Source organism: Lygodium microphyllum, chromosome 20, assembly GCF_053477565.2.
Source record: "Lygodium microphyllum isolate KBCC chromosome 20, Lygodium_microphyllum_v1.1.10, whole genome shotgun sequence".
Lineage (NCBI taxonomy): Eukaryota > Viridiplantae > Streptophyta > Polypodiopsida > Schizaeales > Lygodiaceae > Lygodium > Lygodium microphyllum.
Window position 1 is genome coordinate 139,663,574 of NC_141154.1, and position 13,148 is coordinate 139,676,721.

Genomic DNA, 13,148 nt, shown 5'->3' on the forward strand with positions numbered 1-13,148 from the left:
AAACACGAAGTTAGGACAACCGGAACTAGCAAAATAACATGCTGAAATTTCTGGACAGCGGGCTATAAATGCAAATTTGTAGGCCCAACAACCAGCAAACCTTGAATCTTTGGTCCATAGGTCAACCCAAATTTCAAGATAGCCAGATAGGTTTGTTCCTGGTGCTCAGTATGCTGCTAATTATATCATGGTGACAGATTGTGGTGAACCATCATGCCTCAAAGAAGCAATGGATAGATAGGATAACAAGAAATGGCATAAGGTTATGTTGTCAGAGATGGAATCTCTAGAGAAGAATGGCACTTGGGATTTGGTGCATTTTCATAAAGGGAAGAAAAGACTACCATGCAAATGGGTTTATAAGATAAAAGTTACTTTTGGTTCCTTGCCAAAGTACAAAGCATGGCTTATTGTAAAGGAGTACAAGTAGGAATATGGGTTTGATTTTTATGAGATCTTCTCTCATGTAGTCAAGATGACTACTTTGCAAACCATATTGGGCTTGATTGCATGTGAGGATATGAAACTCATACAGATGGATGTAAAGACTGCTTTCTTACATGGTGATCTACACGTGGATATGTAATAGCCAGAGGGTTTTGTGGCAAAGGGAAAAAAAAAGATGGTATGTAAACTCAATAAGAGTTTGTATGGACTTAAACATGCACCACGAGAATGGTATCACAAGTTTGATACATTCATGTAATCTCAAGGGTTCAACAGGAGTCAAGTGGATCAATGCTTATACACCAAAAAGGCAGCAAATGGCACCCTTTTTCTCTTGGTTTTGTATGTGAATGACATGCTGATTGCAGGCAAGGATGTTCATGCTTTGGACACCTTGAAGCAAAGCCTACACAATAGTTTTGACATGAAGGATCTTGGTGAGGCAAATCATATTCTTGGGATGTGTATTTCCAGGGACAGGTCAAAGGATCTTCTCTATCTGTCACAGTAGGAGTATGTATCCAAGATTTTGCAATGTTCCAATATGGAGGGCGGGACAGTGATTGGTGTACCATTGCCTCCATATGTGAAACTTAGTGTAGATGACAGCCCTACATCTGATTATGAAAAGGTTGAAATGACCAAGATTCTGTATACTTTAGCTATTGGTAGCTTGATATATGCTATGGCTGCTACACGTCTTGACATCTCATTTGTGGTGGGAGTAGTTAGCAGGTACATGACACATCCTGGAAAAAAGCATTGGGAAGCAGTGAAGGGTATCATGAGATACCTTAAGGGCACAAAGGATTTGTGCATTTGCTTTGGAAAGCAGAAGGCATCTGTTATTGGCTTTACAGATGCAGACTATGCTAGTCATTCTGATTGCAAGAAGTCTACTTTAGGGTATGTATTCACCTTCACAAGGGGATCAATCTCTTGGATATCCAGGTTGCAAAAGTGTGTTGCATTGTCTACTATAGCGGCAGAGTATGTGGCTGCCATTGAGGCATGCAAGGAGGCTTTATGGATTTCACGTCTGGTGGGAGAGCTTGGCATTACAGAGGTTCCTGTCCTCCATTGTGATAGTTAGAGTACTATCATACTAGCACAAAATCCTGTCTTTCATGCAAAAACAAAGCACATACAGGTGAAGTATCACTTTATTAGGGATGTACTTAACAAAGAGCATTGAGCTTGTCAAGGTATATACATATGATAATCCTATAGACCTCTCACGAAGGGTCTTGCAGCAGAGTGGTTGCTCATTGCCGCTAGATGATGGGACTCGGGAGTTGGATAGATATATGTATTTCAGCTTTGTACATACTTAGAATTAGCTGATTCTTTTCTTCAACCTTAAGGCATGCTGCTTAGGTGGGAGGTTGTTGGAAATGAAGGGCCACTATGCGTGCACCCTACACGTGTGAACATACCCTTTGCGGGTATTGTACTATGTTTGATATATATATCTGAAAAACCTCAAGAGGTTCATGTCATTATACCCACACATGTTGTGTCTGCTCTCTTCTCTCTCAACCTAGTGCATCTCCATGGATTCATAGTGGAAGCTCCGTCATGTATCCTACACTATAGAAGGGTATGTGAGAGAATAAGAGTAAATGATTGGAAGAAAGAATGAGAAATCAATCAAGTGTTAATGAATGTGTGTTACACATTGATGTAATGTGAGGATTCATCATGTGGTACCATCTCTAGCATTGTATGTTGTCCATGCTAAGTGTATTATATGTGGTTATACTATGATTATGTAGAATATGGTACCAACCCTACCACTATATAATTTTCTTACTTTATGTGCTTATTATGTGGTTTACATTGTGTGCAAATTTGTGCTCAACATTGGTGATGTGTAAATATGCTTATGCTATGCATACGTGATACACTTTTGAAAAGCATGCCTTAGGCCTCAAATTTAGAGAGAGTTCCACATACGTGTGCAAACTTCACACTACATATCAATGTTCTTTGTTCGACATGTCCACATGCATGAGAAGGGGGGTGGAGGGAGGCAGGGAGGGAGGGAAGAGGAGGGTTATATTTGCATTTGTAATGCTTGGACATATTACACTTCTAAACATGCATTAATTTTGTAGATAAACTGACATTGAATATTTTATTACTCAAGCTATCATGTTAAGGCCAAAGTTGCCCTTTTGAACAAAAATTCATGAAATTTTGAAAACTTGCATGTTATTGATCCCTATTACGTCTTGCTTTGCTAATAATTGAATGAATCGAGTTATTCAATATCTTAGTGTTGACTATTCCTCTTGCATGTACAATTGCCACCACTTGGAATGTATTACAAGATTGATGATGTTCACTATTATATTGGTAAAGACACATGCATCCAATCTAATGTGACTTATAATGTAAGGTAAACTATAGTTTTGAGCCAACACTTTTGAATATATTATTTGTCCAATGAACTACATATTTGAGTCAACACTACATATTTGAGTCAACACTGTTGGATCAATGTTCTTTCTTTGTGTGATATGCTATATTTTTTGAGCCACCACTTATAGGTCGATGTTTCTATATGTAATGATTTGAAATTCTCTCACCTACACACACACACAGGGATCATATGATCTCCACATGTAAGATCATTCAAAGGTAGACCATACATGGATTATGGCGGCCCCTTATATAATATAAAGGCAACATGTGAAAAAGGGTTGCTACGTGTTTGTACAAAATGTTCTTTGTAGGCTACAATAAATAAGTTTAGGGTTTGCCACATATCTCTCTCAGATTAAACTTTTTAATGTAAGCTTTTTGTTTAATTAAAATAAGGAGAGAGAGAGATATATATACAAAGAGCAAAAAAGAAAGAAGAGGAGGAGGGAGAGAGAGAGAGGAGAACAGAGAGAAATAGAATTATAGAGAGAGGAAATATAAAATTTAAGAGAGAAAGAGAAGAAAAGAAAAAAAGAAAAGAGAGGAGAGAGGGGGAGAGAGAGACATAGAGAAGAAAATGAGAGAGAGAAAATAAGAAGAGAAAGAATTTGAACACAGTGAGAGAATTATAGAGAGATGAAAGATAAAATTTAAAAGAAAGAAAGAGAGTTATAGAGAGAGGAAATATGAAATTTGAGAGAGAGAGAGAGAGAGAGAGAGAGAGAGAGAGAGAGAGAGGAAAAGAAAAAAGAAAAAGAGAGGAGAGAGGGGGGAGAGAGACAAAGAGAAGAAAATGAGAGAGAGAAAATAAGAAGAAGAAGAGAAAGAATTACAAAGAAAGGAAATATAAAATTTAAAAGAAAGAGAAAAGAAAAAGAAAAAGAAAGAAAAAAACTTTCTTTTTAATTAAAATAAGGAGAGAGAGAGAGAGAGAGAGAGAGCAAAGAAGAAAGAAGAGGAGAGGGAGGGAATAAAGAGAAAGAGAATTATAGAGAGAGAGAGAGAGGGGAAAAGAAAAAACGAAAAAAGAGGAGAGAGGGGAGACAGAGACAGAGAAAAGAAAATGAGAGAGAGAAAATAATAAGAAGAAGAGAGAAAATTTGAACACATAAAGAATTATAGAGAGAGGAAAGATAAAATTTAAAAGAAAAAGAAAAGAAAAAAATTTAAAGAGAGAAGAAAGAAAAAAAAAGAGGAGAGAGAAGGAAAGGAGAGGAGAGAGAGAGAGAGAAGAATAAGAATAAGAAGAGAGAGGAAAAGAGGAAGAGAGATGGGGAAAAAGAGAAAAGAGAAAAGTCTTCTTAAAATTTAAATATTTTTTGAGAGAGAGAGAAAGGGAGAGAGAAAGAGAGAGGGGGGAAGAGAGAGAGAGAGAGAGAGAGAGAATATGAAATCTAAAAGAGAGAAGGAGAAAAGAAAAAGATAAAATTTAAAAGAGAGGGAAAGAAGAAAAAAAGGAAAATTAGGAGAAAGGGGAGAAGAAAAGGGAACGGAGAGAGAGAGAGAGAAGAGAAGAGAGAGAATATAAACTTAAAGAGAGAATAATATATAAGAAAAAGATCAAATTTACGTACTTTAAGAGAGACTAGGGGGGAAGAAAGTGAAAGAAGAAGAAGAAAAGAGAGAGAACATGTAGAGAGAATTATAGAGAGAGAAAATATAAAATTTAAAAAGAGAGAGAGAATAAAAAATAGAGGAGAAAGAGAAGGAAAAGAGAGGAGAGAGAGAGAAGAAAAAATTTAAAAAGAGAATAAAGAGAGAGAGAGAGAAGAAAAAAGGAAAAAAGAGGAGAGGGAGAGAGAAAGAAAAGAGAGGAGAGAGGGGGGAGAATAAAAGGAGAGAGAGAGACAGAAGAAAAGCAAGGAGAGAAAAAAAGGAGAGAGAGAGAGAATCAGGAGAGGAAAAAAATAAACTAAAATAGAAAGCAAAGAGAGAGAGAGAGAGAGAGAGAGAGAGAATTAGACAAAGAATTTGGGGGGGAAAGAGAGAGAGAGAGGGGAAAAAGAGGAGAGAGAAAGATGAGAAATGGATTGTTGAGTGAAATTGTCGTACTATCTTCGCTTGCTACTTGATAGTGAAGCTGCCGGAAGCGACCTAGCGTTCCATGCGCACAAAACGCTAGTCTCTTTGAAAAGAAAAGGGGACTAGTGGCAAACCCTATAAATGAAAAGTTATAGAGCCCTTCAAATTGGAGGCATGGGTCATGCCGCTATACCTCCCCCCTTAGCCTACCTCGGTCCGGGGTCTTACCATAAGACTGGCCTTTCGAAACACATGGCAAACCCCATTTGTCTCTTCTAAAAAGGTCGTTTATTATTGACCAGTCACCAAATACCATAGTCGCCAGCGCACCCGAACACCTAATCTTCCTTCCTCTCTCGCATGTGGCAAGTGCTGACGATCATGCCGCCGGCCTCTGCATTAGCATTCCCGCGAGACGGGGAAGAACAAGAAGCGAGACTTCCCATAACGAGCTCTTGCGCTTCTAATGGCGACCCTGCGCAGCAGCAGCTGCTTGCCACTTTTGATAAGAAAACGCAGCTGGCTTGGAATAAGTGGTTCACCTGGCAGGAAGCGAGGATGCAGTGCAGCTTGGCATGGCCCCTCATCGTTGGCAATCTACTAAATTTCTTGCTGCAGCTCGTCTCTACTACGCTTGTTGGCCACACAGGATCACTCGAACTCTCAGCAGCCTCCTTGGCCTATTCGTTCTCCGTCGTTACAGGCTACAGTGTAGTGGTATAATGTCCTTCCCCTTTGCGTTTCACGTTTACGTCTAATGTCTAGCATCCATGGATATATATCTAGCTAGGTGCAGTCGGGGGCGTGGGCAGGGCACCTGACCTACCTACATGCATGAACACAGGCCGCCGGCATGCGGCCTCCCCTGCAGAAGCTCATTGCATGTGTGCTAATGTTGTGCAAGCAATACTGTGCGTAGCACTATTGTGTGTATGTTGTAATGTGTTTATTAACCATTTTCTGCCCACCAATGAACTCATGCTTCCCTCCTAATTCCTTTCTTCCTTCTGTTGGAGGGATGATATATATATTGCTGGGGGGTACTTCATTGGTGTTTTGATGGAGCTGCAGCTTGGTCTGAGTGGTGCAATGGAGACGTTATGTGGGCAAGCGTTTGGGGCGGGAGAGTATCAGAAATTGGGGGTATACATGCAGAGGTCGATGGTGGTGCTCAATGTTGTCTCGGTGCCACTGTCAGTTCTGTGGGTGTACATGGACCAAGTGTTTGTGGCGCTGGGGCAAGAACCAGAGCTTGCAGCGAAAGCAGGAGCGTATGGAGTGTGGCTCATCCCCACCTTGTTCGCCACTTCATTCTATGCTTCCCTCGTCAAGTTCCTTCAAGCGCAGAGCCTCGTCAGGCCGCTGTTCCTGTGCTTCTCCATCACTTTGGCTTGCCATGTGCCCATCTGTTGGGCTTTGGTCTTCCACACCGGCATGGGCTACAAGGGGGCTGCTCTTGCAAACAGTATCTCCATGTGGATCACTGTCTTCTCCCTCACAACTTACACGAAGCTCTCAAGTAAATGCGCACATTGTGTAGCTCCTATCTCTACAGCAGCACTGAAGGATATGAAGAGCTTTCTTGCACTTGCAGTTCCCTCGGCAATGATGACGTGGTAAGCTTTGCGGTTTGAAAGCCAGCTCTGGTGTCAGAAAAAGATGTGTGTGTGTGTGTACAGTGTGTGTTGGTTGGGGGAGAGAGAGAGAGAGAGAGAGAGAGAGAGAGAGCGCTTTACCGCTTCTTTGTTACAGTGTATATCTTGGTTTGAGCGATTTGGCTTTATCTCAGCTTAGAGTGGTGGTCATATGAGATCTTGGTCATCATTTCTGGATTTCTACCCAATCCGGAATTCACAACTGGAGTCATTGCGATCTGGTTAGCTATTGTCCTTCTTTAATTCTCTGCCGATATTGGTGCAATAAGCACAAAATACAATTATTTCGACCATGAGAGGCAACTACTGAACACTAACCTTCTTCTTGTGCTTTTCAATGGGAAAGTGTCAACTCAGAATCAATGCTCTACATGATACCGTTTGGTATGGCATCGGCTGTAAGGTAAGCTAGAGCATCGATGCCCAGATACAGTCTTTGAGAGTATAATATGATTTCCCACCATTACTTCTGCATGCAGTGTTGTACAGCAACTCAAGGGTTTTTAGCCCCTTTTTTCAGCACGAGACTCTCTAACGAGCTAGGTGCCGGGAATGCGAAAGCTGCCGAACTAGCGGTGAATGTCTCACGGGTTCTTGCCTGTGTTGAAGCCTTGATTTTGGTAGTGTTCCTATTGTTGGTTCGGAATGTGTGGGGTTGGGTCTACAGCAATGATGAGGAGGTGGTCGATACTATAGCAGGCTATATTCCCCTATTTGCAGCCTCGTCAGCTTTTGATGCTTTGCAAGCAGTGCTCTCTGGTATGGAAGTTCTTAGTGAATTCCTAGTGCTAGATTAGAAGTTATAACTCTTAAGAATTCATTTTGAAAGTTGGTTCTATAGCCAATCATGTGATTTTGCGGCTCCTGCTAAAATTTGATGGTGCTTGCCAGGGGTCCTAAGGGGATCAGGATGGCAACAAGCTGGAGCCTATATGAATCTGTCCTCTTTCTACATTGTTGGACTACCAGTTGGCTGCGTCCTAGCGTTTCTAGCCCATCTAGAAGGAAAGGTTTGTCTCTCTATAGACTCTTTTATGCTTCTTAGTATTGAACAAACGCATGATTGAAGGTTAAATGATTTTCTGCACAAATTAAAGCCTTTCTTGAAACGAGAAAAGAGAGTTTTCTCATGATCCTTTCCCAATAGTGATTTTGAAGATGGGATTCATAGGGAAGGCACCACATATGTAGATAGTTATTCCTGCGGGTAAGGGACCACTAGCAATATACATAACTTGTATCATGCTATTGGTGTGCATCCCAAGCTTGTATATTTTTGAAGATTATGGCATGCAAATGTCCATCGGTGTATGTATACCATGCATGTGTTGTATGCTTATAACCATGTATTGACCACTAAGCATGTGCATAAGTGGGGGTTCTTGGGCATTTTACTAGTGGCCATAGATCTATGTGCACTTTCATGTGGGCATACTATGCTTTTTGTTGCATGGGAGCCCACTTTTCATACAAGATGAGCAATGCCTCAGTGAGTGTTTGATAAATTGTAATGTTCAGGGGCTTTGGATTGGGTTGATTGTTGGCACGTTCGTTCAATTTGTTACTTATGCAGTGGCCACTTATCTTATGGATTGGGAAAAAGAGGTAATAATTCTTGCACCTTTGCCTTGCTAATTGGGCTAAGAGTAATTTCAAGTCATTCTTCGCATTCTCTTATGTAAAAAAAGGGGTTTTTTCCTATTGATTTTCAATGTACTATGCAACTCTCTAACAAATAGGAAAGAAAATTTGAGTTTTGCTTTGAGTTAACAAGATTTGGAAGGGGTAAGGGAGTATGAGTCTTAGATGATCTCACACTAAAAGCACTTCATAACTAGCTAAGCATAATTGGGGTAAATGAATGCTAGCCCTAGTGAGTAGGGGAGGCTTTGCATACCTTGCGAGGTGTGGTTGAAGTACGTGATGGAAGGATTGGGGTGAGTTGAAGTATAGGATGGATGGATTGGGGTGAGTTTACATATGGGAGGTATTGTGTACCTACTTATGTATGGTTGGTGACAAGAAATTATCACTCCCCAACTCAAGGTGACAACCCCTTGCTTCCAATTGCACCTAGAAATATAGTGCCTCCTTGATATAAAGTTTGTGATGTCACAATCTAGGGGGTGGGAGTTCGTCTTATACTTTTAAGAAATACAATTGATAATAGATACAAGGGTTGAGGTTGGTAAGCATTCAATTTTAATATGATGCAGGTTAAGAAGGCTATCGAACGACTTGGTATTTCTACGTCAACATTACATGAACCCCTTCTCAATTAAGTTCATCAAGTGAAACTTAGAAGCCAACAAAACCCCAGAGCCAAGGGTTGTCATTATGGCTCAAGTGGGACATTCTTTGTAAGTTTGAGAGAGAGAGAGAGAGAGAGAGAGAGAGAGAGAGAGAGAGAGAGAGAGAATCAAAGTTTTTTGTAATCTTTGTTAGTATGAAAATCATTCAAACAAAATTTTTTGTAATCTTCATGAGTATGAAAATCATTGATACAAATATTTTTGAAATCTTCATTAGGCTTAAAGTCTTCCATATAAAGAGAGGCGATTGTTTTCCTCTAATCAACATGAAGATTTTAGCTGTTCTAATAGTTGTCTAACTACAATCCAGTATCACAAGCTTTAGACCTCACATTTTTAGATTTATAGATGTTCATAATGTTGCATATATGTTTGCATGGTTGTAATTTACGAGCCAGAGATGATGTATATTATGATCGCACCAAAACAGACATCAAACCTACCCATAATGAATACTCTACATGCTTTTTTACTCTTTATTTCCTCAACAACAACGTAAAGGTCATTGAGTTCCTAACACTTTGGAAAATGGAGATTGTGAGATCAGCTCAATCCATTTTGACTATGGTTTATGGAGTGTTGCCTAATTTTGACCTGGCGAATTGCATCATTTTTGTTTATGATGTTGTTTCAATTGTTTGATTATTTAGCTAATGTGTTCTATTAGTGATGCTCTACAATGAAGATGTTGTATCTCATGTAAATAAAAATAATATTGCTCTTTTATGGTGGATATATGTTTTCACTTTGTGTGTGTGTGTGTGGAATTGATTTCACATGACAAACATTCTTGCCTTGAGGAGGGTACATTATTTCTAGAGTTTCACATTGATTGGAGTGGGATCTTATAGGCTAGTTAAAGGATCATTCAAAGATCATTTTTGTACATGGTGGCAGTCTATACTTGTAGTCATCATGGTTGGTTGTTTTCATTTAACATTGTTGTGCTCTAATCAAGACGAAATGGGCAGAGGTTTTCATTTCTTTTCTCATAGGTCATTTTGGCTTTTTGAAAATGTAAACACATCTCTCTCTCTCTCTGTGTGTGTGTTTATCTACACAAGAGATGAACTTATTTTTACCATCTTTGTAAGCGCATCTTTCACTACTCACTCTTCTTGATACGGCCAGTTGAAATCACCAAGACTCACCTCCCCCCTTCCCCCCTTTAGTTCTCTTTTGTGGCAAATCCATGATGAGATTTCATGGTAGGGTTTATTAAAGGATGTTACAAAACATGGATAAACACAAAGAGATTAGTGGATTAAGGAGGATAGAAGAAGAATAAGAATCAAACCATAATGTCATGGAAGAAACTTGATTAATTGATGGTTGAGCAAGTACGTCTTTTATAGCTTTTCAGCTTGAATGCATATCCTTCTCTTTGCTTATGAGATTCAATCATCTATTAAACGTGTCTCTAGCATGATACTTTTCATAATCCCCTTGGCGGTAGTTGACAAGAGTGTAGGTAATTTTATAAAATATTTTTAGAATATTGTTCGTAAGATTGTGATGATTCTTGTACAAAATTTGCTTTTTGATTTCAACAATTCTTAACGATATGTCCAAACTTGTTGCAAGTCTTGCACTTCGGTTTTCCTTTGTTCAAGTAGTCTTGCTCCTTATGTCGAGTTCTCTTGCATGTCCTACAGATAAACTTTGAAGAAGAACCTTTGGTGTATAGTGTAGATGTTACAAGGCTTGGGGTTCCTTTCTCTCTCTCTCTCTCTCTCTCTCTCTCTCTCTCTCTCTCTCTCTCTCTCTCTCTCTCTCTCTCTCTCTCTCTGTCTTTCTTCCTCTATCTCTATCTTCCTCTCTCTCTCTTACCAACTCTCTCTCTCTCTCTCTCTCTCTCTCTCAAATTAAAAAACATTCTATAGTAAATGCAAGATTTTAAATCACTATATTTCTTTTAAAAAACTAACATTAGCTAATTCTCTCTCCTCTTTCTCTCATTTGCTCATTTATATTAAAAATAACATTTCTTCACAAATATTACATTTTAATTTACTTTTCTCTTTCCATCTCTCTTATACACTCTTTCTGAAATTTCATAATTTTCTCCTTTTTTGAATTTTTCTCTCCCTCTCGATCCCCTCTCTCTTTCCCTTTTCCTTTATCTCTTTCTCAATTTTCATAATTCTCTCTCTCTCTCTCCATACACAAGATGTATAAAGAAAAGAGGGAGGACGAAGAAAATGGCTTACCTCAAGGCTCAAAGACACATGTATGCTCCCACTCCTTCTCGATCTTCTTCTCCTTGAAGCTCTCCTTGGTTGTGCTCTCCTTATGCATCTATCTCTTTTATACAATCTCCTTCATACAAAAGAAAAAAGAAAGAAGTAACAAAAAAAACTAAAGATACATAAAGATGGAGAGAAGAAGAGCATTTACCTTGGCTTATTGCATGTTTGGGTACCTTGATGAAAAAAAAGAAGTAGAAAATGAAGAACGAGTCACAGAGGTAATCACAGCATTTTTAAATTCAGAGCGTCACTTATGGAAAGCAATTTGCTTGGCGTTCTTTATGCAACGTATGCATCCCTTATGGGACGGAAGTGTCCCTCATAGGATGCATGCATCTCTTATGGGACACAATTAGTGAGTGTCCCATATGGGATGCAATAAGATAAGCATTGCTTATGGGATGCAATTAGTAATGTGACGCTTTTCAGTTTATGCACATTCCTATCAACATCACTTCAGGTGCGTTGTTTGTGTCGCCAATTTTTTTGTTGTTTGCAACACAAATTTTAGTCGCATATGTGACACTCGTCATATGTTGATTTTAACCGCGTGTCTCGCTAACACCTCTCCATTTCTTGTAGTGTTTGTTGGGCAGAATGCTAAAAGCAAAGGTTATAAGTTATAACATCCACAACATGAGTGTATTTTGGTTATATGTGATATTGTCTTTGTGGAAGATGTTGTTCACCCTTTAATTGGATATACAAAAGGGACAGATCTGTGCTCACAAGATATTAATGACACTTTTTTCCCTATTTTCATTGGTGCATAGTCACGTGTAGCATAGCCAGGATGAGGTAGCTTTTCAGTCCCTATACAAGTTTCTAATGATACCACCGATCAACCCATTTGTGATGTAGATGTGAATGATATACTTCTTGATGAGAGAGTAGAGATTGAGTAGTCCTAGGACTATGCCAAAATGGTTAGTGCAAACATTGTGTGATTGTTGACTAGTTGTACTCGTTCGAGCTCTTGTAGTGCCTTGTATACATCAGATTGTTATGCATTGATTGTCTCTAGTCTATGTGATGAGAATGAGATTTTATCTTTTAAAGAGATACAAAATGAAGAAAATCGGACGGCTATTATGCAATTTGAGTATGATGCTATTGTAAAAAATGATACTTGGTTCTTATGCAAATCAGCTCTTGGTAAGAAGGTCATTGGCACCAAGTGCATTTACAAGCTAAAACACAAGGTAGATGGTAATGTTAATGGCCACAAAGCTAGACTTGTGGTGGCACAGGGCTATGCTTAATGGAAGGGCATTGACTTTGATGGGACCTTTCCTCCCACTTCTCATACGATAACTATTCATAGCATTTCTGCATTAGCAGCTCATAATGGTTAGAATGTATGTAAGTTGCATGTCAAATCTAGATTTTTGAGTCATGATCTACATGAGGAAGTATATTTTCTAACCCTCATGGTTTTATGCAGAATGAGAAAGAAAACAAAGTGAGTAGATTGAAAAAGGCAATGTATGGCATGAAGCAAGCACCTCGGGCTTGGTATGAGAAGATAGATGCATACTTGACTGCACATGGTTTTCAAAATAATCCAACTGAGAGCACCTTATATGACAAGCATGAGGGTGATGTGTCTCTGATTATTATGGTTTATGTTGAGGACATGTTACTCATTGGTCCTAATGAGACACATATTGCAGATTTTAAGACTAAGTTGAATTTAGCTTTTGCTATGTTAAATTTGGGCCTATTACACCATTATTTGGGCATTCAATGCAAGCGATGTGATGAAGATATTGCTTTGTGTTAAACAAAGTATATTGAATCATGATTGTAGAGATTTGGTCTTGAAGAATGTCAGCCTATTGCTACTCCTGTGGAGACACGTTTGAAGTTGAGCCTTCATGATGTTGGAGACTGCTTTGATGTCTTTCTATATTAGTAGGTTGTTGGATACTTGATTTATGTATTTATTATGAGGCCTACCATTTGGTTTGTAGTCTTATAAATGAGCAAGTTTTTACATAGCCTAGGCACCAAGCATTGGTAGGCAGTCAAGCATA

At 39.1% G+C, this 13,148-nt stretch overlaps 1 protein-coding gene across 1 annotated transcript; it reads left to right on the forward strand.

Annotated features, from left to right (window-relative positions):
* Positions 1-5,157: 5,157 nt before the first annotated feature.
* LOC148019472 (protein DETOXIFICATION 16-like) lies at positions 5,158-9,028 on the forward strand. The gene is made up of 8 exons (XM_087661103.1): positions 5,158-5,613; positions 5,968-6,512; positions 6,686-6,772; positions 6,898-6,954; positions 7,072-7,310; positions 7,443-7,561; positions 8,070-8,156; positions 8,768-9,028. The coding sequence occupies exons 1-8, from the start codon at positions 5,257-5,259 to the stop codon at positions 8,831-8,833; spliced, it is 1,557 nt and encodes a 518-aa protein (XP_087517229.1). The 5' UTR covers positions 5,158-5,256; the 3' UTR covers positions 8,834-9,028.
* Positions 9,029-13,148: the final 4,120 nt, after the last annotated feature.